Here is a 27,471-nt window from a genome sequence, read left to right as displayed (position 1 = left end):
AAATTGGTACTCCTGACTCTGAAAATGCTGGCTTTGTGGGACTGGAGCTAGCTAATTGGTCTGATACAAAGATACAAGTGAAATGGCCCTTGATATCATTTGACTACCTAGAGGGTGTAGAAATAGCAGGAATTTTACAAGGCAATATCAAGAATGTAAAGGAGTCTCACTTAGCTACTGTTTGAATAGGGATGGATTGTTTTCTCCCCCTAAGTCTCTTTGAAATCTGTCCTTCTTACCTGAAGGAGGTGGCCTAAATATTCTTATTATTCTGAGCCTTATTAGAGAAGTAAAACTCAAGAGTAACCTGAGCCTACAACAGAATAATTCCTTCAAAAGAATTTAAAAAAATAAGATCATGAAAATGATCAGGAAGTGTCTAATTCAGATAAATGAGAGAGAACACCAAAGACCACTTGGTTCAGTATTCCATGTTCCTCTCCTCTGCATCTAAATAAGAAATGATGTGCTTCAACAAATTCTGAACGTCTCCAAAAATAGACAAAAGCATTTTTCTCATTACCTAATTCCAGAATCCAACATCTTAATCCATCAGATTATTCATTCACTTGCCTAGCCTTCTTTGCTTTGCTGAAATTCCTCCTTAATTATTTTAGTCTACTCACTGTAACTCCAATAGGAGTTTATGGGAAGAAGAAACATTTCAAAGCCTGTGATACATTTATCCTGAAATCTCTTAAGCCTCCACTTAGCTTTGGCTTTCTTCATTAAAGATAGAGAAAACTGAGTGAAATTCTGAACAGAGATAAGACCCACTTGTACTCAGCCAAAGGATTATCTAAAGGTTTCCTTGTGTGACAAATCCTTGTTTTTATGTGGTTACTGATGGAACAAAAGTAATATTAAATGAATATTTTGAAAATTTTCAGCACCGAACTTGGTTCATAGCAAGCACTATCAATGGCCTATAGGTGTGTACTTGCTTAGGACACACCTTTATGTACTTATATAAATCTGTATTTATGAGAGTCATGACCCTGGTACCCTGGGATACAAGCACGTTAACACTGCTCTCCCCCCCACCCTTTTTAATGAAGTAGTTTCTCTAAAGAAGCTCTAGAAGTGTAAGATTTATTTTAAGTGAGGGTGTAGCCTCACCCAGAATTGGATTGATACAGAATTCATCAGGAGGGAAGGGAAAACAATAACTATTGCATTTATTCAAACACTTATTATATGAGTATTATGTCATCTAATTTTCAGAACAATCCAATGAGGGGCAGGTAGTATGATCACTGTCATCTCACTGTGATCAAACACCTTGTCCCGCATCACCCAGCCAGTATCTAGCAGGAATTGGGTTCAAGTCATGTCTACTCATTAATCAAGTATATGTTCTTTCCTCTGTCTTTTAGCAAAGACCAAACACTTGTGAAATAAATGAAGTTTTTCATGTGTGCCGGGATGTCCATCTGAGTGATGGAAAGCTACCAACTTGTCAGTATCCAATAATGATCGATAAATTAATCCATTGCACCCACATCTATTTCCAAAGTGGGATTTGAACCAAGGTCTCTTTGACCCCCAAGCCTGACCTCCTGGGAGCATTGGGAGGTTTATGGAGACATTCCTTCTAGGCCTGTCTGAGGCCATGTTGGCCTTGAGTATGGACTCGGAAACTTCTGATGTGACCTGGTCTCTGAAGGCATGAAGCAAGGGACTAGCCCAAGTCCTAATGTGCCGCCAAGGACAGAGAAAGGTGGCTGACAACTCAGGACAACGGAATCCCAGAAGGGTTTTCTCAAAATGTAGGTCCGCTTGCAAAATCAGAGTCTTGGGGGCAGAGTGATTGGCAGGTACCTGCATTTTAAACAAGAGCCCCAGGTGATCCTCAAGTTTGAAGACTATTATCCTAGGACAAAGAGGCTTTTTATTGCTAAATTTGTAATATTGACAAAGGAGGCCTTGATTTCTCAAAGGAAAAAAATTCAGAATTTAACAGAAAGATATCAGCATTAAAAGAAGGAAGGAAATCTAATCATCATTGATATGGTTTGATTTTAACACTTATCCCACTAGAATACCCACATCAAAACATAAATTTTCAATCAATTTTGAAGCATTTATTTAACATCTTAATCTTCAGTCAAGATGAGGAAGTTGCCTCATTCTGAGATGGTCACACTGTTTTTGTAACACTAAGCTGAGTGAGGTCACTCCAAATAAGTGTTTTTATGTTACTAAGCTCTCTTAAGGAAAGTTTTGGGTTGGTTTCTCTGGCCTGGAAACATTAATACATAATTATAACTAATTGCCTTCCCCATACTAAGCTTCATTCAGAGTCTTGTCCTAGAAGAGAAATATGGGTCAGAGGCTGAGAAATATCACCTTCTTGTTAAGTGTTCTGGGGTTAAGTTCTTCACTATATAAAGAATACACACAAATCAATAATACAGAGGTGAGCAGCACAATAAAAGATGACAATTAAGACAAAAGTTTAAGTCACACAATTAAGATAAATGGACAGATTGCACAATTAAGACAAGTGTGCAAATCACAAAAGAAGAAATATAAAGACCAAAACATAAAAAACATACAGAAAGACATTCAACCTCAATAATAATTTTTTTTTTAATGGCAGGAAGATGCTGCTTGTATCTTATCAAGTTGGCAAGTTTTAAAAAGTATAGGCATAGTTTTTGAGCATGATTTCAGAATGTACATCAAGTATTTAAAATGTACATTCTCATACCCATTCTTATGATTTTATCCTAAGAAAATAATTAAACATGGATGTATGATTTAACTATGACAATGGTCAGTGCAACGCAATTTATAATTTATAATAGTGAAAAACTGAGAGAAAAAAAAGCCCAAAATGTTTAAAACATGCACTGGATTAGTATGCAGTTACAAAAATTATTTTGTAACTAAACATTTAATAATGTGGGGAAAAGCCCAAGCAAAAAGCTTAACACTATGTTACAAGGCACGACGTACAAAATGGTCCTGTATTAATAGAAAAATTGCATAGATAAGTATAAAGAATCATACTCATGAAAGACTAGCATGACAGATGCCAAAATGTTAACAATGGTTATCCAGGGTTGTAAGATGACAAGAGATGTCATTTTCTTCTTGCCTTATATGCTTGGTATAAGCTTTTGCTAGTGAAAATGAATTAATTTTTTTTAGGAAGAAAAAGAATTATATATAATAAAAGAAAAAATTCCAATATGATTGATAGTATTTCACAAACATGTCATGTTTCCTACATCTCTTTACCATAGTTCTAATTTTTGTTTGCCCCTGAGATCTGTCAGCTCCCTTAGGAAATTTTAGCTGGAAACCAAAGAAGGGTGGAGGATTCTTCTGCGAAATCTGGGAGGAACTGGAGGGGACCTTTGAGGATGGGATTAGGGCCCATCCCCCATCCTGGGGTCTTCCCAGAGACCTCATGTGGTTGCAGGGAAGTGAAGAAGATGTTGAGAACCACTAATTCTAACCTGGCCAAGGTCTAAGCCTTCGGTCACATGACTTGTCACTCACGTGATTTTTGAGTGAACGGAGGTGCTATTTATAATTACACTGAGAAAATGGATGTAAACCAGGCAAACTAGCACATGTGCTCATCATGACCCTAGGGAATTCACAACCTCATAGCACTGACTGCTGAAAGCTATTAGGAGCTGTCCATCTATCTCATTTCACAGATGAGAAAACCCTGGAACACAGAAGGAAAATGTGCTGCTCAAACTTGGCTAAGGCAAATGAGTCATGAGCACACTTTCCTGAAGCTTAACTGTAAGGATTCCTTTGTGTGTATGTGTGTGAACCACCATGAAATGACATGGCAGGGAGTCAGCAGAACCTGACAGTCGTCTCTCCTGAAACTCCACTGCCAAGAGTCAGGTCAAAATGTTCATTGCAGCTCTATTTACGATAGCCAGGACATGGAAGCAACCTAAGGGTCCATCAATAGGTGAATGGATAAAGAAGATGTGGCACATATATACAACGGAATATTACTCAGCCATAAAAAGAAACGAAATTGAGTTATTTGTAGTCAGGTGGATGGACCTAGAGTCTGTCATACAGAGTGAAGTAAGTCAGAAAGAGAAAGACAAATACCGTATGCTAACACATATATATGGAATCTAAGGGAAAAAAACGGGTCATGAAGAACCTAGGGGTAAGACGGGAATAAAGACACAGACCTACTAGAGCATGGACTTGAGGATATGGGGAGGGGGAAAGGTAAGCTGGGACAAAGCGAGAGAGTGGCATGGACATATATACACTACCAAACGTAAAATAGATAGCTAGTGGGAAGTAGCCACATAGCACAGGGAGATCACAGGTTTGTGACCGCCTAGAGGGGTGAGATAGGGAGGGTGGGAGGGAGGGAGACGCAAGAGGGAAGAGATATGGGAACATATGTATATGTATAACTGATTCACTTTGTTATAAAGCAGAAACTAACACACCATTGTAAAGCAATTATACTCCAATGAAGATGTTAAAACAAACAAACAAACAAAATAAAACCAACCCATGTCTTTTGGTTCTTAGAATTCACAAAAAATATCCTGAGACCAGCTGCGAGGTAATCTCCTCAAAGATTCTCCTTAACCTGAGTCTTCATTCATTCAACAAGCATTTATGCAACACCAGGAGACATATAAAAGTCCCATTTCTCATAACACTCGCTAGATATGCTAATTTTTATAAACTAATGTAACCAGGAAGTGTCTGGATGACATTTCAAAAGAGTTTTTTGTGTTCTCCAATTCACGAATAAAGGTGGAGTGGAGAACAGTTTCCCTGGTTCATATATCTGTATATTGTTCAAACAGAATTTCTTTTCTGTTTGAAAAGAAATTTTCAAAAATTTCTTCCCTACAGAATTTCCAGGGTAAAATCATTCTTTCCTTTTCCATTTTTCCTTTCAGAAAACATACTTTTATGGTCCAAACTTACTCCCAAGAAGCAGGGTAGGGCAGTGGGAAGAGAAAAGACTGGAGTCACAAATACTGTAAATATTTCAACAAATCTAAGATGCACAATTTTTACCCCACCTTTTAACATCTCTGAAATCAGAAAGTATCTTAACTATCAAAGGAGTCTTGAAACACGAGTACTTCCAGGGAGGTTTGTGATTGCTTCTGCTGGTCACCAGGGGGCAATATGAATCCAGAACCATTTAAAATTCTCTGCCTGACCTTTTTTTTTTTTTTTTTTTTTCGATCACATTCAGTGTGTGAACTCAGGGATTTCATTTTGGATTCAACTTCTTGGAGAGTTCTTTTTTTTTTTTTAATCTAACCAATACCCAGATAGAGGCATGTGAATTTCCTCACTGACTCTGTTTGCTGGGTTGGTTTTTTTTCTGTTCATTTTTACCTTGAGGGTGTAAGCACAGCTCATTGGGTGGTTTTTCTTAGTGCTGCATAGAAAAATCAAGCACCTCACAGTTGATGGTACCTTAGAGTCAATGAAATAGGCATCCAGATACTGAGAGCTATGACCTCTCTTTAACCTCTAGGAGGCTCAGTTTTCTCTTCTGGAAGCAAGATAGGACTGTTTCCCTGAGGATGCAGTAGACCAATATACAGAAACACGAGGCACAGGGTAGATTCACACTGATGCGGTTCTCTAACTCTGGAGCCCTATGGATTTGAAGACCCTGTTATTTCGGTAAGGTTTCAAGGACCCTTTCTTACTTGATCTCTCTCCCAGACCCCTGTCCTGTGCCTCCCACCTCATCCAAACTTCAAAGAGAAGAGGATGAAGCTAGCATAGGATTGTCTTCTTCAGACAAGGGCCTGGGAGGACAAGTCCCCAGGGCTCCTGGGAGGGGCAGTGTCGTGCACAGACAAGGGCACTGGCTTTGGGGTCACAGTGGGCTCAGATCGCAGCCCTTCTACTGACAGTTCGAGTTTGGGTAGGCTACCTAATCGTTTCTCCATGTCTCCATTTCAGCAAATATAAACTGAGGCTCCTAATAACATCTTCATACTGTCACTGTTAGTCAATTTGTGCAAACAGCTTAGAATAGTGCCTGGTATTTGGTAAATACCCACTGACTATGAGTTTTGATATATCCTCTGCTCAGCAGTAACGCAGCCCCTGGAGAGGGTGTCAGAGCAGGAGTCATGAGGGCCGTCTCTGTGACACGAGGGGAGTGAACATTAGCTGATGTGCTCACTTGCCTTCACTTCCGTAACCTACACGACGCAGAGCACACACTAGGTGATGCAAAGCTGGACTGCCAGTGGCCACGTCCCTGCATGTCCATCCAGGATGCTGCCCTCTGCTTCTCCTAGAAGCTGGTCACAGAAATCAACCTCAGATACACTGTGCCTCCCCTAGATCCATCCCCCCTCCAACACCAGGTGCCTGTAGGTGCGGGCCAGGCACTACTGAATAAAACACATTAGAAATTATCTCTAGTCTGCAAGGGTCAGGTCATTAGTGAAGCAAGTACCTCCTTAGCAAGAATGAATAAAAAGGGTTTTGTAGAGCTCTGGACACAGGTATTTACACAGGCTAATTGAGAAGATTCTTTGCAAGACCACCCTGCTCTTCCTAGCTCCTTCCATGCAGCAAGCAGGAAAGAAAATGCATTTAATTTGGACCTTAAGCCCTTAGTTATATTACTAACAAGGAAAGTCCACCTGTTATTTGAGGGGGACTCTTGAACAGGCAAAATGTTTCTTTTCCTTTTGTTTTGTTAGTACCTAGACATGATACATTTCAAACTGTCAATCACAGGTGAAGATAGTACTTTGGAGTTTGCAACCTTCAGGGAGTTTATCAAAGAGATACGCTGGGAATAATGCATGTGCACAGAAGTGTGAATTCTCCAAGCCTAGGAAAGTAGAATCTCCCAGGCAGCTGAGCAGACTCACAAAAAATTGTTCACTGGAGCTTTGCACAGTATAGAATCAAACTCCTGAAATTTGCTTGCAAATCCCCTGCTGTTCTTGCTGGAAGCTCCTGCAGGTGCCAAGCGCCTCCTGTGCTCAGTCAAAGAAGGTCTGTCAGCCTCCATCAGTGCAAAAGAGCAGCCCAGTTAAGCAGGGACAGCACCACCTCCTCACTACACTCTGCAGTTTGGAGCTGGGCTGGGAGAAGGGGCGTGGAAAAAAGTCATCAGCAGTAGGGTAATGCCGGCTACTTTCGAACAGTGGATCTGATCAAGGCATTGCCTGGAGCCTTTCGTCGTAACCTAAGAGGGAGGCACGTTCATCATCCTCATTGTACAGAGAGGACTTCGTGCTCACAGAATCCTTCACTTTGACGGTCACCTAGCAAGGAAGTGGCAGAGGTGGAATTCTAACCCAACTCTGAATCCACAACCCACCTACTATGCCTTACATCAGGGGGTCTGAGCGGTGGACGACTGGGGAAATGGGAAAACAGGTGTGTCCAATCTAAGGAAGACAGTGTTTATCATTAATGCTTGCATTAGGTTATTGGGTGCCCTCATATATTATGTTACAGGGTGGCAGATTCACCTACAATCAAAGGCAAGTGGGTGCTAATGACATTTGGGTTAATAATCTCAAAGTGGAAGGAACTCCTTTGTTCTTTCTGTCATCTTTTCCTTAAAAAGCAAAGCTGAGGCTCTCTTTATCTACCCAGCATCTCCTTACATGACCTTCAGTCTACTCATGATTTTCAAAGAGAAAAAGAAAAGACAGTACCAAACCAAACAAACAAACCACAAACACACCAACCAAAACCACAGCCCCTGGGCTCTCTCTAGTCCCATGAACATTTACGACAATTTATTCCAGAAAAAGAGCCACTATGGAGACCCAGGTCTACCTTGTGCTCCAGGCTGGAGTCTTTAAACATCAGTGAGAATGGCTTGATATGCTCTCTTCTCAATTTATCGCCACTCCGCAAGTCGATGGTATGTTCTATTCTCTTGTTAATTTCCTCAGGCCCAGACTGGACATGCAAAGCTTGTGCAAGATGGTTTGGAAGTAGATTTATTGAATTTCTTGTTAGGGCAGCCAGAGTCTAGGGGGAAAGCACATGCAAACACAATAAACCTGCTAGTCCCCTTTGGATTAAAAAGAAATGCAATGTGTTCAGATTAGGTTGCATTGCAAACAGTAATAGCATTCCATGCAGTTGTATTCAGTGAAACCTACAGAAGTTGATAAGTTAGCATTTGGTTCAGAGAAACACAACCTGGCAAAAAGGGCACGTCAAGAGGGCTATTTCTCTTTCCTCTGTGTAGGTGCACTGAATTCCCTTGGTTCAGATATTTGGTGAGTTGTTGGCTTGGAAGTGTTAATCAAGACCCTTTCTCTAACCAGGCACATCCCTGGCATGAGAGAAAGAAAACCAGTACAAATAGCAGAAAGGAAAACAGATCTGAAAAGTCCATGGAAACGATCCTCTCCAACCAAGTAGATTCCACATTTTCATGTGGTCTTTCCTTTAATTGTGGTGGAGAGGCTTGGGGACCAATGGTTTGCATTTTCTTTTTTAGCATTCCTCATGAACAGCCAAATAAGCCAGGATCTGCACCTTAAACTTGATAAAGATTGTTATATTTTTACAGTAGATGAATGTTTTTTCCCCACAGACCATTATATATCTATATCTTCATATAGATATATGTGTTTAATTTCCTTTAGGCAAAAAAATGCAAGCAGTTTCAGCCTCTCACCATTTCACAGGTTAAACAGCAGGAGGTGGGGAAAGGCACAGCCACCATGGTTGGTCATTGGGTGTGGCCCCATGGATGCAGAAACAGCTCTGGCTTACGAAGACACACCAGATTTGGCAGGGAGGACTCTGTCTCCTGGCAATTTAGCTGCAGGTGACAAGATCAACTGGCTGCATCTAGCCAAATGCAATGCTCACTCACAGCTCCAATTTAAGACAACTTCTCTGACCAAAAACATGGGAGTTGGAGCTGGAGAGATATAAGGACAATGATGCTCATCTCCTTCCTCAAAAGATTTCCTTGGGGAGAGGTATAGGCTGCTGTACATCTGTAAAGGGGAAGAGAAAACTCTGCTTCTGTACACACTCACTGCATCTTCATTCCTCTGCCAGCCTCTCACCTTGGCCAATGTTAGACCATAGGCTAGACTGAGATAAGATGGTGTAGTTATCAAATGGTAGCCTGTGAGAGCTGATAGAACATCTTGGAGGTCCTTCTACCTGAACCCTTCATGTACCTGTGAGCCTCAGAGAATCACGCTCACGAGCCATCAGCTTTTCTGCAGCCAGGTCAGATCCTCTGACCCCAGAGCCAGAGCCAGAGTCGGGGGCTTTGATCTCATGAAGCCTGCTAGCCCATTCCATAAGTATTCCTCCTATGGTACTGTTGGACTCTTCCTCTTAAGCTTCGTGGAGATATTCAACGTAACCTAAATTCAAAGTCTCTAAAGAATTCTTGAGCAGGGCTTCATCACTGGTAGAATTTATGGAAACCTTCTCCAGCCCCAGGATGAAGGATGGAGTTGCATGTGCCAACACGCAAAAGTAAAGTATATGCTCTCAGGGCAGTGAAGTTAATTTCAGCTCTGAGTACGAAGGAGGCTACCACAGAGAAAAAGATAGATGTTAGGGGGAGGTATGGCAGGATGAGAGGTGAGCAGTAGAGCTGGAGCAGAGAGAGGGAAGCAGGGGCCAATGTTCCAGCAAACTGAACAGCAGGGTCCATGTAGGGCCAGAGGGCTTGAGCCCTGGGATTAAATGATGTTAGAACAGCATCTCAGAAGGTGAAAGAGACTGGAGCCCACCCTCTGTGGATCTCCTATTGGTTTCTTGGGCAGAAATTCTCTCCACATAGTTTGGAAAACGACAAAATTTAGTCTTCTACCTTGGAGAGGAGGTGGAAAAGACACTCCAGCTGCCCTCGTCTGGACATACATTCGGGCTTAGAGATGCGAAAATGCTCCCCTGGCAAAGGCTTGGAGCTGGGATCTGACAGGAAAGGAGAGGAAATCAGCTCACTATCTACATAGATCCACAGTTAGGAATTTCTCTCTCTCTCTGTAATTTTTATTTTCCTACAGTTTTCCTTCTTTGAACTACATTGAGCCTTCCACTCTACCAGTCCCCTCATGCCTTCAATGGCTCTTAGACCTCTGGATTTCACAGAGAAGGGGAGTTTCAAAAATATTTTTGGACTGATCTGTATAAATTATAGCAGTAGCAGCAGTGACCGCCACAGCTACAACCCTCTGTTTGACCACCATTTCATAAAAGAAAGGGCATTGTTTTTGCAACAAGAATGACATAAGCTCAAAACAAAGGATTGTTCTTTACACGGAATGCATTTAACTTCGTGAATGCCCCCATTTTTCTCATATTGATGGGGACCGGTGAAAATGTTATCTGGGATTGACTGCAGTCTGTAGGGAGACCTTTGGAAAACCAGGAATAGATGTTGCTTCCTGAGTGCCTGTGCCGTTGACCATTTTGTAAGGCAGAGACCAGTAAAACTTCCTACTTTCAGAGCTCCCCTGCCCCTTATTGACTGTCTGTGTGGCTGCTTCAAGTGAGAGATAAGCTTGGAAGCACCTCTCTTTCTTTCCTCATTGCCACCAGGTTACAATTAAGAGCTGGGAAGGAGTCCTTGCATCAAAATGTCAATGATGCTGAGATGGAGAATGCTTTTCTTGACCAAGCAATTATTTTTACTCCTTGCAATTATATCCCTAGTATTTTAATGCAGGTAGTCCATGCTCAGCCATTCCTTTTCTGATCATTTGTTTTGTCAATTACATATGACAATCATACCTGCTGTTTGACAAGCAATCTCTCTCAATCTACCTCACCTTCAGGACATATACACTCAAGGGAAGACCAGCATCAACTCAGTAAGTCAAGTAGGTTGGAATTAGGAAGAGAAAGCATCTGCTTTCATTTACCCTCAGTGCACCACTGAAAAGTATGAATGGCTTTGGGGGATACTATAGCTTGAGATTATTTGTGATCCTCCTTCTCCACTAGTAATGGCCACTGAGATGATTTCACCATGTGTTGGCCTCCAGTAAGATAATCCTGCTAACACTAAAGATCCATAAGCTGATATCTTCACAGTGATTCACTTGTAAGCAGTATTTGGGAAATGTGTAACACATCTTATCTGCTTGTTTAGAGTCTATGATGGAACAGGCTATTTTCAATAGAATATGGTTTTCTCCCTTTAAGACTTACAGGACTAGTGTGAGGGAGATCAGATCATGTTAAAAAATAGCATAAGCTTTCAAATATGATTCCAGTCTTAAACTGACCTCCCAAAATGTTGAGATTGTTCTTTCACATAAACAGCTTAAGCAATTGGCAAGATAATAGGGGGGAAAATAATGGATGAAATGGAAGGAAATGGGAAATGACTGAGAATAATCGAATATCAATGATTATGAATGTAAATATAATTCAATTTAATTACACATTGAAACATATATTCAAATATGTATCATATATAATTTATGAACAATTTAAATACAATACTTAATATACAGTACTAAATGTGTATTTTCATTTCTTTACTTTAGCTGGCATTTTCAGACATTTAGGAGGTCAGACTAGAGCAGCAGTGTTGGGAAAAATCAAAGTTTGCAGCTGAGGGGGCCTCTCATGTCTGAGTCTCTTCACAAAAAGACACTGCAGCCTGGTGATTTATCCTAACTGAGATCCATGGCCCCCCACAGGCATTTCAATTACTTCCTTACTCACAGGTGCTTAACACAGATCAAAGCCCAAATGAAAACCAGAGTCCCTTCTGAACCCAAGTTTCTGATCATAAGGTCTTGCCTGCGAGTCTGGGGGTTCTGGTGAAAATTATCATCCACGTATCCTTTTGTAAACTGCATTTGAATGGGGTGGGGGAAATCATAAATCCTCTTAAGCTCATCATTTGGTTTATGACCAGAAGACTTTCCTTTGGGAATCTTTTTTTTTTTTAATTTATGTACACACTAACAACCTCCTTTTTTTTTTTTTTTTTTTACAGGTCCTATTGCTTCATGGATAGCAATACCCTTTGTATTCCTTAATCAGTTTGGGTCAGCAAATAAATTATTCCTAGTAAGATTTCAGGCTGAAAGTGTACTCTCTAGAAACATCCAGTTCTGTTGAGTCAAAAACACTTTAGCTCTTTTGGATCACATATTCCAATATCAAAACACCCTCTAAAGCATCCCTGTAGACATTGGAACTCAGCTTGCATAGTTTCAGCGCTGGAATCAGGGGAAATCATCGCTCTCTTTCATCACTAGATCCCCTTCATTAACTCCTTCCCCCAAATTTTGTTCCAAGGAACACAAGAAGGAAGGGATGTTTCTTTACAAAATGGTTCTGTGGACCAATCGATTTAGGAAATGTGGATCCACTGTTTGTTTACTGCCATCCATTCTCACTACTCTCTGAGAGAGAAGGGATTTTGTCTCTTTTTGTTTGGAATGCTTATGCCAGTGGCTGGCACTAAGTAAGCACTCAGTACCCGTTTGTTGAATGAACAAATTCTTATATCCCCCTATTGGAGTCTCACGGTACACGTTACTGAACTAAAAGCACTGATAAGTTCTGCGTAATAAGACTTTTAAACCCTGCACCTTCCAAACTTTTAAAACCATAAAACAGTTTTTGCTCGAATCTCCTCTACACGTTCCATGGAATACCATTGGGGAAACAGTACTCTAAAGTTCTTCCCTGATTTTGTTCACAACTCTCACCCAGTGGGGATCTGTTTCTGATCTCTGAATAAGATCTATTTACCCCCCTCCAGAGTTTTCTTCCACGGGCTAATGCGTTCAAATTTCCCAATCACTTCACAGGTGACATGGTTTCCACATATGGCACAATCCTTTCCAGTTTGTCCATATCCTGAGTATACTACTGTACAGAATCAGACCCAATGCAAACGACATCTGACCTTGTGTTGGAGCCAAGGCACCTACCACAGTATGACCTATTAAACAGTTAGTCTATTACATTTTATGCATTTGAACGGGTGGCAGCTAGGCTGCATGTCCTACTGCTTCTTCAAAAACCAATTCAGACATCTCTTTCTCCAGGAAGCCTATTCTGAGTCTGCACGTATCCTTAGCACAGCACTTACTGTGACGTGTTGTAATTGCCTTCTGGTGTATTTGTCTGTTCCTCTAGGCTCTGATCTCCTGGAGGGTCAGGCACTGTGTCTTACCCATAACTAAATCTCCAGCATCTGGCAAATTTGGTAGGTTCTTAACAAGTACTTTTGGAATGAATGAATGAATGAATGCATGAATGAAAGGTTGAATGGCTACGTAAGACTCTTCCTCGGGCATTGTTTTCCACCTCTTGCTACCAGAAGTCCTGTTACATTTTTCCTGTTCTCCCGCAAATGGACTTCGAATTTAGAAAGACTCTGCTTACCAACTTGTATGTATTAAATAAGACTAGTTTGTTTTCCTATTATTCAATCAAATGCCTAGTTTTTGACCAGCAGGGGATAAAAGGCTCCAAAAGAGAATTCCAGCCAAGAGCGAGAGGCTGGAAAGGCAGTCTTATGATGAGTGTCAAAATGAGGTTTTACTCAGGTTTCTGGAATCCAGAAAATGCCTCCCTACTGGTACCTCTCGGTGTTGGCTGCTAGGGTACCAGAGGTCACAGATGGGAAAGCACTAACGTACAGCCTTTTCTGGGACCAGAGCCTGCGTTAACATCAGCTTGAGTGTCCCGTGAACCAGCATAAAGCGTAAGGTTAAAGTCATCAGTGAAAGGGCCTCATCTTTTAGCTTCTCTGGGAGATGGACATGGCAGTTTTGAGATTTAGCTATAGGTAGTTGTGATTGAGAGCCTGCATTGTAGGCCAGCTTGTTGCTGCTTGGGAAAGACCCAGAGAAGATGCCAAGTCCAACAGGCTCAGAGCCTCATAGCAGCCTCCATCTTTCAGGCCGAGATGGCTTATCCTCTCCCAAGACTCTGCCTGCTTCCAGTCTCAGGTTGGAGTCTGCACTCAGAAGCAGGTAGGGCCATCGGCTTCCTCAACTTACTTCTGGAGCATCCTTCCATTGTCTCTATGGCAGCATCTCCCCGTGCCTCCTTTGGAGGCCTCTGTGGCTCCATTTCAAACTTGTCGCCTGCAGGGTTTGGGTTGTGGAAAAGACAAGGATTTTATCTTTCAGTCCCTAACCCACTTCCTGTGTCCTACAACTATAGGCCGACTTGAGAAAAATCGCCAGGAACAAAAGCTAAGCCTGAATAAGGGCCCCCAAGTGCACACATTAGAGCTATATTTTCTCTACTGTTTAGTAAACCCCCAACCAACCCCCAGAAGAGAAGCCTCCTCCTTCTTTTAAAAAAAATATTTTTGTGCTTTTTATGAAAGCTCACTTGGGAAAGCTTTGAGGTGATCTAGTCCACAATGACTGGCATTCAGGGTCTCAGAAAGGATGCTTGTTGTGTTTGAAAGTGGCACAATTATTTTTTTCCCTCAAATCTAGGGATGGGGGAGCAGAGATTTCCTTGGATGTGCATGTAATGTTTTTCTGGTAAAAGGTTTTAAGTGGTCTTTGGGAAAACACCGAGTTGGGGGTGGGCCCTGGGAAAATATCCACACGGGGCTTCCCAGAATCCATCACACACAATGTTTCCTTCTTATAAAAATGGAGGTGCTAGTGAATTAGACCATTCTTCATAAGCAAGAGGTGTTAGCCAAGATTGTCACAAATTTTCCTGTCTGTACTGAGAGAAAACGAGATATCACATTCAAATTATATGCCTGATGGTTTTTTTAGTTAGGGATACTACTTACTTTCTCTTTTCTTTTTTAGATATTTATGCCATCATAATCTATCTTCCAAACAAAGCAAAATAATATTTTTTGAGATCTCACTGTGGGAGGAGGTCTAGGGAATACAACTATAGGAAGAGGTTTGAATAATTTTCATAATAAGCTCATAGCTTCTGCTCCAGGAAATGAAATAACAAGGGTCAGAATGTCCACTCTGTTTGCTGACATTTCCAGCGAGCCTGCTGCAGGATTCCAGCACCCCTCTGTAGCCTGGTTCCGGATGCTCAACTGTGAGCAAACAATATGTCTGGGGCCCAGGCTATTTGGACAATCACTGCTTCCCGCTTTGGGGCAGAACTGGAAATTTGCAAATATTGTCTGGGTGCTGCATTGGATAGGGAATAAAGGAGGTGTAAACTCCTTTGATTGGCCTTTGTCACTTTGTGGTCCGAAATTTCAAACTGTTTATGATTAAGAGAACAAAACAATGACAGGGGAGGTACCCCGAGTTCTGGCAGATCCCACAATAAGCATTTATTAGTTTGCTATCGATTTGAATCCCACAACTTTACTCTTGACCTTTTGACTAATATTGATAAGGTGGATCATGAAAGCAGTTTATTTATTTGGGGGTTTCGGTCCCAGATATGCTCGGCTCCTTCCCCAGTGTACTTTCCCTGACATTAAATGCCTTGCTCTTTGCTTCAATTCATCCTACTAGTGGCTACTGGCTTTGGACGCAGACACACTGGTTCGGTTCTCTTTGGATGAAGGGTGGGCAAATGGTCAGTTGTGGCTGAACTTCCGGGCTAGCCACAATTCCAGGTGACTGGGCCGAGCTCTCAAAATAAGGGGACTCAGAGCCCACAGAGGGAATTTCTAGCATTCCAGATTTTGTCCCCAAGGTCTGGTCCAAGGACCTCAGAGCCAGGTTAGCCCAGGACAAGTGGTGTCTGACACTGATTCTGTCATTCCAGAAGCTTGTCTGGCTCTGTTTGACCAGTCCTCTATTAGCTAATTCAGGATCCCTTAACTCTGACTTTATCCTTTGAATTCCTCAGAAAGATGCTCATCTCAGTTTGGGAATGTGATTGTACTTTAGTCATTACACTCTAGAGCCATTTTTAATCAAAAATCGTCGCTAAACTGCTGCAGAACTGGCTGAAACAGAAGTTGGCACATCCAGTTAGATGTGGCCTCTTTGAAGTTGCATGGTTTGAGGCAAGTTGCCAAAATCGAATTTTTAGCTTTTAAAATATCACATCCATAGTAATGTGTGGAACAGATGTGCAAATGCCAGCACTGATCTCATCTCGGGGTTGGGGGGAGTGGGTGAGAGGGACGGGGTGGGCCTAGGCAGGGGGGCAGGTTTGAGAGGCTGACACATCAGTGACTTGTTTACAGGGCCACGGGACAGGTGAGAATCAAAGTACTCACAGCACTGAAATGACTGGGCCAAAATGTCACAGGCTGTGTCTGGAGAGGTGGCTACTAACCCACTTGACCAAGTGACCCCCTGAGCAGGCAATGGATTGTCTTGGCAATCAGATAATTTCACCTCAGGAAATAAATCAATGAACATATATCAGGACTTCAGTTACTCAGCTTCCTTGTGAATACCAAAGATGTAGATTTTTCAAAGGAAATCCAAAAAGGAGGGGATATATGTATATGTATAACTGATTCATTTTGCTATATGTGTAGAAACTAACACAACATTGTAAAGCAACTATACTCCAATAAAAATTAATTTAAAAAAAGATGTAGATTTTTCAGAAATGTCAATGCGATGGGGAAAATGAGTGTGTGTATGTGTGTGGGTGGGAGTGTGTGTGCACGTGCATGTGTGTGCATGTTTATATGTGTGTCTTTGTTTACTTAACAGAAATTTGGAGAAAACTGGAATATGAGTTATCTAACTTTTATCTTTTTTTAGGTTCTGAAGTAACTCTTTTCGTTTAGGACTATGACATACGTATTACATCAAGAGTTGCTGATAAATTGCTCATATTTGGTGCTTTAAGGCTATAGGTCTTATTATACAATTTACTAATTAAAAGTTTAGTGATTGATGCTTTCCTGGATTTGGCTTCAATGGAGCTCACATTACTGACCTTCAAGAATGCAGCTTCTCTTAAGCTTTCCTCAGGGATGGTGGGACTGGCTGGGACTTGGGACCCTTTGCTGCAGTGCTGCAGTGCTTGCTCCTGGACAAATCTCTCCTCCAGCAACAAAATACAAAGAAACTATATGGGACTAAAAATAACTGTGTGCCTGCGCAGTTGAGGCAAGTTCTGGACAAAAGATACAAAAAGACCCCAAAAAAGCCCATGCCACTTCTGAAGAGGAGGGAGCAAAAATAGGGGGTCGGGAGCAAAAGCGGGGTACTTACTGCACATGCCCCCTGTGCACAACACCACCTAAGGAGTGGGCAAACCACCTAAGCTACCCCCTGGCCCTGACCCCTGGACACACTCCTACCCTCACCCCATATAAGGAACAAGCTCAGGGGCCCCCTCCCCCCCACCCCCGGGAGTGAGCAAGCAAGGGAAGCTGTTACTTGTTCTCGCGTCCCGCTGCTGCAGCAGGGGCCCCAATAAAGCCTTGCCTGAATTTCTTGTCTGGCCTCTGATCAATTTCTATTGATTAAGGAGCCCAAGAATCCTGGTGGGTAACAGTGGTAGGACAAAACTGGGAAAAGAAGAAACTGCTCAGCGGTTTCTACTTCCTCTTATCTTAACTTTTCTACCACACAGTTTTCTATTGGATTCATCTATTAGTGTAGCTCTTCTTAGCTATCATTATTCCTAAATATTTGTTTCTGAGTTTATCACTTAAGAGGAGTCCTGTATCTAAGTACTCTGAAGACATGGACTCCTGAGTGAGTGCTACCACGTATGATGTATACAGAGCCCTTATCATCTCAAGGTGTGAAGAGATCCTTTAAGGGACTAAAGGTGATATAAAAGCCATAAAGTGGGAAAGACACAATGGAATCTAGTGGTTCATAACCTGGAATTCACAGTAGTAGTTTGGAGATCCTTGAGATGTGAGGGGCTTTCGAGTTCCATCAATACCCAAGGAATTAGGACTGTAACTCCTTTTAGACCCTAGGCGAAGCAAAAATAAGTACATACACAAAAAGCCAAGATGAGGCTGGTCATGCCAACAAAAATATCAAATGTCTCTGCTCTGGGCTGGACCTGAATCACCTTACAGCAGTACCATTCGTTTCCTTGTGCAGAGCAGCAGCAATGGTGGGTCATGATACATGTGCCAACTAATATTTAAAAAGGGGAATACAAATGCAATTTTCTTTGGAAAGAAAAACCTTAATACATATGAATTGCACCAGGTCAGAGAAATGAAAGGTCTTCTTGGTGGAGAAAAGATGGGAAAATCCTGACATAGCTCAGTGAAGAACTTTTACAATGATACCTCTCAGCCCACTCATAGCAAAACTGGCATTAAGTTTAATAAAACTTAAATCCCAGCTCTATTTTTTCAAAGAGAGGAAATAAGTCAGAAAAAAAAATCCAGATTTTTGCTCTTCTCTTCCTATCTATCTTCACACATTTAGAATATTATACACTTATCTTCACATATTTAAAATACTGTTGCATTCATTGGTTCCGGTTCCTCAGATGTTTATGGCTCCCAAACAACTAGTCAATCCCAGGTAAAAGAAGAGTCCAACTAGTTTAGCAAAGTTTCAGCCAGTTGTTGGTTGTGGGGTAACCACAGGCTGTGTCTTGTGCCAACTTAAAGGCTCGTTTCCAGAGCTGCAATTCCACGTGAGCCACAAACTTCTCTCTACCTTTATCTTTTCCACCTTAGTCCACCTCTGGAACTTCAGAGAAAGGGGGGATGATGCGTCAAAGTTAATGGATCAAATTGCCTACTTAATCCACTCAACGCTCTCTGGAAGGCTTCAAATCCATTTGCCTTTCTGAAGAGAGTGAAAAACCAGGTCCTCTAATGACTCTTCCTGGCTGAACTCAGCTGCTATCTTCAGAGTCAGGGCTAAAAGCAGCCTGGGGAGTTCTGTTGTCTGTAAAAGCCACGTTACCGGAAGAGTGCAGAGGGACTTCAGGGAAATGTCCAGAGTCCTTCATGGTCTCTACCCCGAAAGCCTACAGATGTCCCACACAATGCACATCAGAACTTCATCTGATGTTAAAATGCTTCAAAAGAAATGACCTATGGAGAAAAATCTGCCTGTGGTTTCCTGTATATCAAGACTGAATACGGACAATTAGATACTCAGCAGCTTATCACTGAAGCAGCAAACTCTGAAAACACAGCTTCCTCTTCAAGACCAATAGCCAGTATTTCAGGCATTTTTAGGGGTAGAAATTTCAGGTCAGAGTTCTCTGAGGGGAAAGAGAAGCATGTGGTTTGGTCTTGAGGAGCAGAAACCCAGGCTGAGATGGTGGCCTTACTGCTTCCCTCCTCCTGGGGTCATGTTCCCTCATTGTTGACCTCACTCCTGCTTGTCTATAGATCTCAGCTTAACAGTCATTTCCTTGGGAAGGTCTTCCCTGATTACCTGGAATCAATATTCAGTCCTGCTAGAAAGACAGCGATGTCCACTGAGCCTGTTGCCCTGTTAGTCATACCACCGGACTGTGAGCTCCTCGACAGCTTGGAACTCCTGCATCTTCCCATCCTCAGCACCCAGCACAATGCTTGGCAAACTGTAGTTCATTAAGTAGTTGAATAATCAGTGGCTGAATGAATGAGGAAACAAACAAACATCTTGGGGAGACTGACTTGCCCAAGTCAAATGATAATAGTAAAATGAGTTTGAATTAAGAGTGTTTCTTTTTTTTTTTTTTTTTTTGCGGTATGCGGGCCTCTCACTGTTGTGGCCTCTCCCATTGTGGAGCACAGGCTCCAGATGCACAGGCTCAGCGGCCATGGCTCACGGGCCCAGCCGCTCCACGGCATGTGGGATCTTCCTGGACCGGGACACAAACCCGTGTCCCCTGCATCAGCAGGCGGACTCCCAACCACTGTGCCACCAGGGAAGCCCTAAGAGTGTTCTTTGTCTTCTGGGCTTTTATATGCAAAAAGAAGGGGTCAGCCACTTAGTTTGCACCCCACCTTTAGGGACAAAAACAGAAGGAAAGAAATCAAACCCTAGTGATCAATATTTCTCAACAGGAGAACATAATGATCATGTGGAAAACAGGACTCTGAAAGATGGCAAAATGTGATGATGTTTATAATGATGTTTGGTTCGGTGCAAAATGCAGTTATCCAGAATGCTGAGAGAAAGGGCAAATTTCATCCCCTAGTAAGGTGAGATTTTTACCTCAATAATTTTTTTTGCTTTAACTCTTGCTTCTGATTTGGTATTAGTATTTTAAGACAGTTCATTAGGATGACAGTTATGCTAAACTGTTATACTAGGAAAATTGTAAACTGGATATCCCCATTACTTTCCAGGGAATTGTTTGGTTCTCTGGGCTTTGGGCGGCAGGATTCCGAAGTGTAGGTAACTCACCAGTGTGGAAACAGACTCCCAGCATGTGTCTGAGGCTGAGAAACTGAATGGGCAATGTTGGAGCTGAAAGGAAGGGATGGGATCATCCAATCCAGTTCTGGCATTGTATGGACAGGAACACTGAGGCTTTGAGGGGAGACGTGGTTCCCTAAGGCCTTGCAGTAGTAAGTGGAGAAATCAGGGCCATAACTCAGTTCTCTTGGGTTTCCATTCTGGCCCTTCCCACTATCATATGGGCAATTTTTGGGTCCTGCAGAGATTTGCCCCAAGATCATGAGACTCACAGCTTACAGGACTAACTGGTTTACTCTGAGGAAACGGCTCTCAGCATCAGGTCAACATGGTTTTGATCAGCAAGTCAATCAGATGAGAATTTTTTCTTCCAGTGGATACAGAAAACAGGATCTAAGAAAAGTCCCAGCTGGGACTGATAAAAACATAGTAACATAAATATGTTCTTACAGCCTGCTTTCCACCAGGGCCAGCCCCACTCCCTACACATTTCCTTTTCTTCTGGTGTCAACTTTCTGCAGTCTTAAGTGTTACTAAATCAAATGATTGTTTTATTCCTAGGTAGACTTGAGCGACTGCCCTGCTTAGCCCTTTCCATGCAAACGATGATCACATCAGGACACTCAGGGTATGAAATGTTAGGGGTATGCTAATGGTACCTGGAGAAGAAGCTGGCCCTTTCCTGGAGCTTTCACAGAAAATTTCTAAGTATCCCTGTTGAGAGAGTGACCTAGCTTCAGAGGGTGAATACACACACATGCACATACACGCACACAACCTTTTAATACTAACTGACCAGGAAACAAGTAGTAGGTAGAAACCTGGCATATATCTTCAGGACCAAAAGGGGAGGCATTGCAGCCTGATGGAGAGTATGTGGTTTTTTGGAGTCAGACATAACTGGGTTCTAATTCTAGTTCTGTTGTTCATTCACTGTATATCCTTCAGGGAATTAACTGATCTCTCAAATCACAATTTTGTCACTTGTAAAACAGGCACGTCACACTTACCCAGTAAGGTTGATGTGAGAATGAAATGCAAAGAATATGAGCAATGCTCCCAACATGGTACCTGGCCCCAAGCTCTCTACTTCTATTAGCGTTAATGATGCTGTGGATATTCATCTACATTCCTGGCAATGAAACACATTTGCTTTCTGTCTTGTTGTGCAGAACACAGGCATACCTTGTTTTATCGCGTTTCACTTTGTTGCGCTTTGCAGATACTGTGAGCTTTACAAATTGAAGGTTTGTGGCAACCCGGCATCAAGCAAATCTATTGGTGCCATTTTTAAAAACAGTATTTGCTTACTTGGTTTGTCTGTGTCAGATTTTGGTAATTCTCACAATATTTCAAACTTTTTCATAATAGTTATATTTGTTATGGTGATCTGTGATCAGTGATCTGTGATGTTACTATTATGACTTGCTGAAGGCTCAGATGATGGTTAGCATTTTTTAGCAATAAAGTGTTTTTTAATTACACTTGCGTACATTGTTTTTTTAGATATAATGCTATTGCACACTTAATAGAATACAGTGTAGTGTTAATATAACTTATATGCACTGGGAAGCCAAAAACTCAGTGTGACTTGCTTTATTGTGATATTTGCTTTATGGCAGTGGTCTGGAACCAGACCTGCAATATCTCTGAGGTTTGCCTGTACAGAAATTTCTTTTGTGTTTTCAATCTTCCCAGTGCACATATGAACTTCATGATAACAATAATGACCAAATGACTTCTACTCTGCAGAAACAACTAATATAGAAAGCGGAAGTACCAAATGTGTACTTTTCCCCAGGTGATTCTTTTAAAAGGTCTGGAGGAGTAATAGAAAAATGCCTGGGTTATGATGCCGTGATCAATGTAAAAGGGATGGATGGGACAATGGTGATGATTTCTCAATATATGAGGGACAGCACCCAGGCTCTAAAAGGGGGTTTGCTTCTAACAGAGTGGCTCCACCTCTCTTGGCATTATCACTTGTCATAAAAATCAAGTTAAAATGATTCATATCATTACACAATACACTTTATAGCGACATAAAAGCTTCACCCTTTGGTATCCTCTTGTAAATCATAAGTAAAGATGCTGTTTGTCTAAGGAGTCCATTCTTGGTCCCTACAATCCATTCTCCACAGGCAGCTAAAGTGATCTCTTAAACATCTAAATCCAATCATGTCACTGGCCAGCTTAAAATATTTCTATCACTTCCCTTAGAATAAAATCCAAAGTCAACTAGGCTTTCAAGATCAATGTCTGTCTCCTTTAACTTCATCTTGTATTCCTTCTTTCCCTACTCACTATGCTCTAGCCACTTGGGCCTTTTTGCTCTAACATACCAAATTTTTCCCACCCCAGGGCCTTTGCACTAGCCGTTTCCTCTATCTATAATGCTCTTTTCCTGATTATTCAAATGCAGGGTCCTTTCGGCACTCAAGTCACATTTTCAGAGGTCTCTTGATGACCCTATCTGCAGTAATTCTATCTGCCCTCTAGTCGTATATTCATCTCTATTTCCTTCTCAGAACTTTTGTGTTTTGGTTAATTGTCTGCATTCTCCACTCCCTTAAAATGTAACTCTTGGAGGACAGGGACCAAGTCCGTCCTCTAAATACTCGACCCTCAACATCTAGAATACTAACATCTGTTAAATAATTGAATGAACCAGAGCTCAAGCTTACAAATAGATTTTAGTTGTAGCATGCAACCAGAAGGGGAAAATACAATCTTTCATATGAGGACCCTTTTCTTAAGTCTTCATTGTCATCTCAAATTTTGTCTTTATTCTGAGAAATTCAATGACCATTTTGATGACTCATTCCAACAACTTAGCCTTGAAATTTCTGGCCATCCTCCCCCATGTCAAAAATGTTCACTTTTGGTGTACTTCAACTACCTACTTCTACTTTTGTAACCTTACATTTCAATAGTCCACCTGTGATCATAAGCTTCTTGCCTTCTAGTTTTCTTAATTTCATTCCACTCAGAGGCTCAGGTCATAGGAAGCCTCACGGCTATCTGAGCCAGGATTCAGGGATCCAGGATACCAAATCAGTGGGCAGAACACTGGCCCATGTCAGGAGTCAGGGACGCAAAGCATAAGCGCTCAGGGTGTCCAAGAGTGGGTTGAACCAACAATTTTAGCTTAACTAGACACAGATTATAAGGGCTGGGAAGATGCACAGCATCAAAAACAAGAGATTATCTTCAGGCATAGACAGGGACTGGAAGACTCAGATAGGGGCCAGAAATAATTCTAAGTGACTTCTTTTGCTCCTGCAAACCACTGACAGACTCCTGAAATGGGGAGCAGAGGGGACTGGGATAGAGTTGGGGTTCTTGGAAATCCAGAGCTCTTGCTTATCAACTGGGACAGTTTGGCTTCTGACGTCACCACTGTGTCAAATCTGTCTTTTGCCAATGACGTTTTCCAATCCAATTCCCAATGGCAGTTTCCAGTATTCATCTTACTGTACCTCTTGGCTACATTTGACAGTGTTGGTCACCCTGTTCTTCTCAAAATGCTCTGCTCTGTAGGCTTCCATGATACCACACTGCCTAATCCTCTTCTGGTCCCTTTGCTTCCTATCTGTCTCTGTCATGGGATCCTGACTCTCTTTCACCTCCATCTGGTGTTCCTATAGGTCTGTCCTGTACCTTCTTAATGTTTTATTTTACATATTCCTTGCAGTTATCTCTTTCATTCTCATGGCTTCATCTAGCACTCAAATGCTGCCAAACTCACATCCCTTGCATAGTTCTTTCATGCCTGAGCTTCAGAAGTGTGTGTTCGATAGCCTTTTGGATACTTCTCCCTGGACCTCTCCTAGGCGTTTCAAGTTTAACATGTCCTAAACTAAATTCTTAGTGTTTCTCACCCAATCTCCTTCCATTCCACTGTTTTTTATTTCAGTGGGCAGTTCTACAATCTAACCAGTCACATCCAAGCAAAAAACCTGGAAGTCAAACTTGACTGGGTCTTCTCCTGTACCACCCACATCTATCATTTAATTAATTCATTCAGCAAACTGCAAGCAAGTCCTGTTACTTACCAGGTATTGTTCTAATTATGGACTAAATAGTGATAAGGGAAACAGATACAATTCCTGTCTTCATGAAGCATATACACTACCGGCTGACTTTATCTCTAAAGTGTTTCTTTCCTCTGTCCCTCCTTCTCTTTTCTTACTAGCAGTAGTTGGCATGTAACAGATGCTCAATTAATCTTTATTGAATGAATGAATACATGAGAATGCAACTATCCGAACATCTGCTGTCTATATAGCACAGATTATGGCATGACATACCAATGTCATTAAAAATATTTCAAAGCATACTTTGTGAATCAATAGAAACTAAAACATCTGGCCAATTTAGCTAGCAAATCCCCAGTGAAGCATTAGTATGTTTTATCTGTGTTATGCAAACATTCAGATGGTCTGGGCTTTCTGTGGTATTGACTGGGTGTTTTGGCAGAGCACAGGCTCAGCCAGACCAGTTTTGATCTCTTCCAGGCATACATTATGTCTCTGAATTGCACATATGGCTCACTGACTTCCAGAGCTAAGCATAAGTGCAACTCTGATGCTTGTGACCATTTTAACTGACTCAATCATTTCCAAAATGTTATTAGTGCCACTTGGTTATTTATGAATATCAGCATACATTCATTGACTCTTAAGTCTGAAGACATCAAAAAAAATTGAGATTATTCATGTTGAAGATGGCAAATACAGGCAAAACTCAGGCATCATAAGAAATATATGGTATGGTTAAACACCAAGAATAATAATCTTTGACTAATAATGACATCTTTTATAAAAACTATTTGATGACATCAGTAAATATCTTTAGGAAATCAGCAGCTAACTATTTCCAGTATTCCTATATAATTCTACCAGATCAATCAATCCTGAATTAAAATCAAGCACCTCTACCTCTCTTCTGGGTTCTCAATTCCTAGTAGCAAGGATAGGTACACACTGAGATTAGAACAATTAGGAATTATCCCCATTTCCACAATCAGCTTAAACGGACAGAGTTTTTCAAAAGGAAAGACCAAAAAGAAAAAGAAAAACAAAAAACCAAGAGAGAAAACTTTATGCAGAATTATTCAAGTGTTCAGGGTGAGGCATGCATCATTTTAAAATAAGCAGCATTCAGGCTCAAGCTAACAATAGACAGAGGAAACAGAGGGTACTTTCAGCTGGGCATGCACCAACTCCAGGAAGTATTTGACTGTAATATACTATAATAGAAAATTGTACCATGCATACCAATTTAGGGATGGAAAGAGGTAGGCGTTGAAATTAGTGATGTCTTGTGTAGGCATAGTAATTTGGGGGGAAAGTAAACACTCACAAAAGAATATTAAAGACTCTTGCAAGGCATGTGGGCTGGGTTCAAGGGTTCAACCTGCATCTTTGTCCAGTGAATGGGGTCCATGCATTGATCTTTAGCTCCTTCACATAGAGCTGGAAGGAAACCAAGGTTAACCTGGCCTCAGAGCGCCCCATCAATCTTTCAAATGCAGAATAAAGAGGCAAGACTTTCAGCATTTTAACCTTTTCCATTTTAAATGTCTTTAAGCAGACAGATTTTTCTTAATGACAAGTTAATAAGAAATGTTCAGGTCTGTGGATTTGAACAATGAACACATATATGTCTTCATAAAGCTCCAGACACTATCAATTTGGTCTATTTATTTCATAGTACTCTCAGCTTTTCCTTGGCTCGGGAGAATGTCAGAAGCTGTTTACAAGTCTTATATAGTGGCTTTTCTTGGGTTAGTTTCTTTAAAAAAGTACAACGAAGTCACACAACTTACATGAGTTCAACTATACGTGCCTGGCCTAAGGGAAGGGAAGAGAAAACCTGTTAGAGCAGGTGATTTTGCCCATGCTCTGAACAAGCATTCTGGAGAGGGGAGCATCTCTGAATCCACTTTGGTTCTCCCTTGATCAACTTCAGTTCTCTGGTGCCTCTCAGTGTCAGAGCAGCTCACTGGGTTTAGTGTGATTCTGGTATTTGAAGATATACTTTTAAAAATAATTTGACGATTGATAACTTACACCTGATGTACTGACTTGGTTGCTTTATCCCTCATGGAAGATGCAAATCCACACTACATAAGAATAGCATTATGTGGGTGGCTTTGAAATTGCTTACTACTCTTGAATGCCCTCATCCTTACCTCGCTTGCAGCTTTTATGTTTCCAAATCAACAATGCCCTCCTGATTTTAAATTTCAGAGGGCACCTCGGTACTCCTAGCTGGCCAACTACCTAAAAAAATTATATTCACATGGACTTGACCTTCCCCCTTCGTTGTTAGTTTAATAAAATGAGGTTTATCTTTTCCAACATGAGTAATTAATTTTGGTAAAATTATAATTCAGCTTCACATGACATTTATTTTTAGCTAGGTCTAAAAAAAAGGAGAGGGTGGTGGGAACCCTCTGGTATTTCTGGCATTTCCTGAAATGACATAGTAGGTTAATTCTGTCCTGAGGTGATACATTTGGTCAATTACGATTAAGGCACTCAGCAGAGAAAGGGTTAAAGACAAATTGGTCTTCTCTGAGGCAACTGGGATGGAGGTGCACATGCATTCGCAGCAAACCAGAAGAAGGAAGCCAGGACTTACGTTCTGTTTCCCCACTATGTTATCAAAGGGCAGCTCGGGGCTCCAGGATCCTTCTGTGAATGTCACCCCACTGTTTCTCCTGTCTGAGGAGCTCACAGATTCCTTGACGATGTCTTCAGGCAAAGAGAGCAGACTCTCCTCAGGCTGCTTAATTAAATAGGTCTCTATATTATGCTTCCTCAAGAATTCGTTCCTCTCTTTACCATGACCCTCTTCCACATTATAGTCACCGTTGAGGCAGTCCAGCGTGGCTTTGGAAATGTGAATCCTCCTGTGTGGACAAAGCATAGGTTGTTATACACCTGACGTGGCTTGCAAAGGCCATCTCTGTTTTTGGTCCTGTGCAAACCCAGCATCAGGGCTGTGCGTGGGTGCTGTGAGGACGTGTCCTCAAGGACAGTATCTGTTCCCCTGAAAAAGTAGAAAGAATAAAAGAAAACAAAAGTATAAGCATAAATCAATGAGCAGGTATCTATCACCAACCTCACCCCAAGGGTCGCTGTAGCCTCTGATAAATCGCAGTCCCATTGAGCCACATTTAAGCACTTCCTTTGGTTTTTCTTCTGACTGTCAGCCTGATCCC

At 41.6% G+C, this 27,471-nt stretch overlaps 1 protein-coding gene across 3 annotated transcripts in view; it reads right to left on the bottom strand.

The window, feature by feature from the left end:
* The window catches only part of ADCY8 (adenylate cyclase 8), a gene marked incomplete at its 5' end in the record, with an annotated part of 218,088 nt that overhangs the window by 83,026 nt on the left and 107,591 nt on the right, over positions 1-27,471 (bottom strand). For 2 of the 3 annotated variants that reach the window (XM_082601266.1, XM_082601267.1), the window contains 2 exons: positions 7,795-7,992; positions 26,889-27,159. In XM_082601266.1, the coding sequence (XP_082457392.1) occupies positions 7,795-7,992; positions 26,889-27,159 (469 nt within the window). The remainder of the gene's footprint in view (positions 1-7,794; positions 7,993-26,888; positions 27,160-27,471) is intronic. The other variant, XM_082601268.1, reaches the window with a different exon arrangement.

Source organism: Mesoplodon mirus (assembly GCF_964341445.2).
Source record: "Mesoplodon mirus genome assembly, chromosome: 16".
In the NCBI taxonomy this organism is placed as follows: domain Eukaryota; kingdom Metazoa; phylum Chordata; class Mammalia; order Artiodactyla; family Ziphiidae; genus Mesoplodon; species Mesoplodon mirus.
This window is presented reverse-complemented; position numbering and strand designations above follow the sequence as displayed.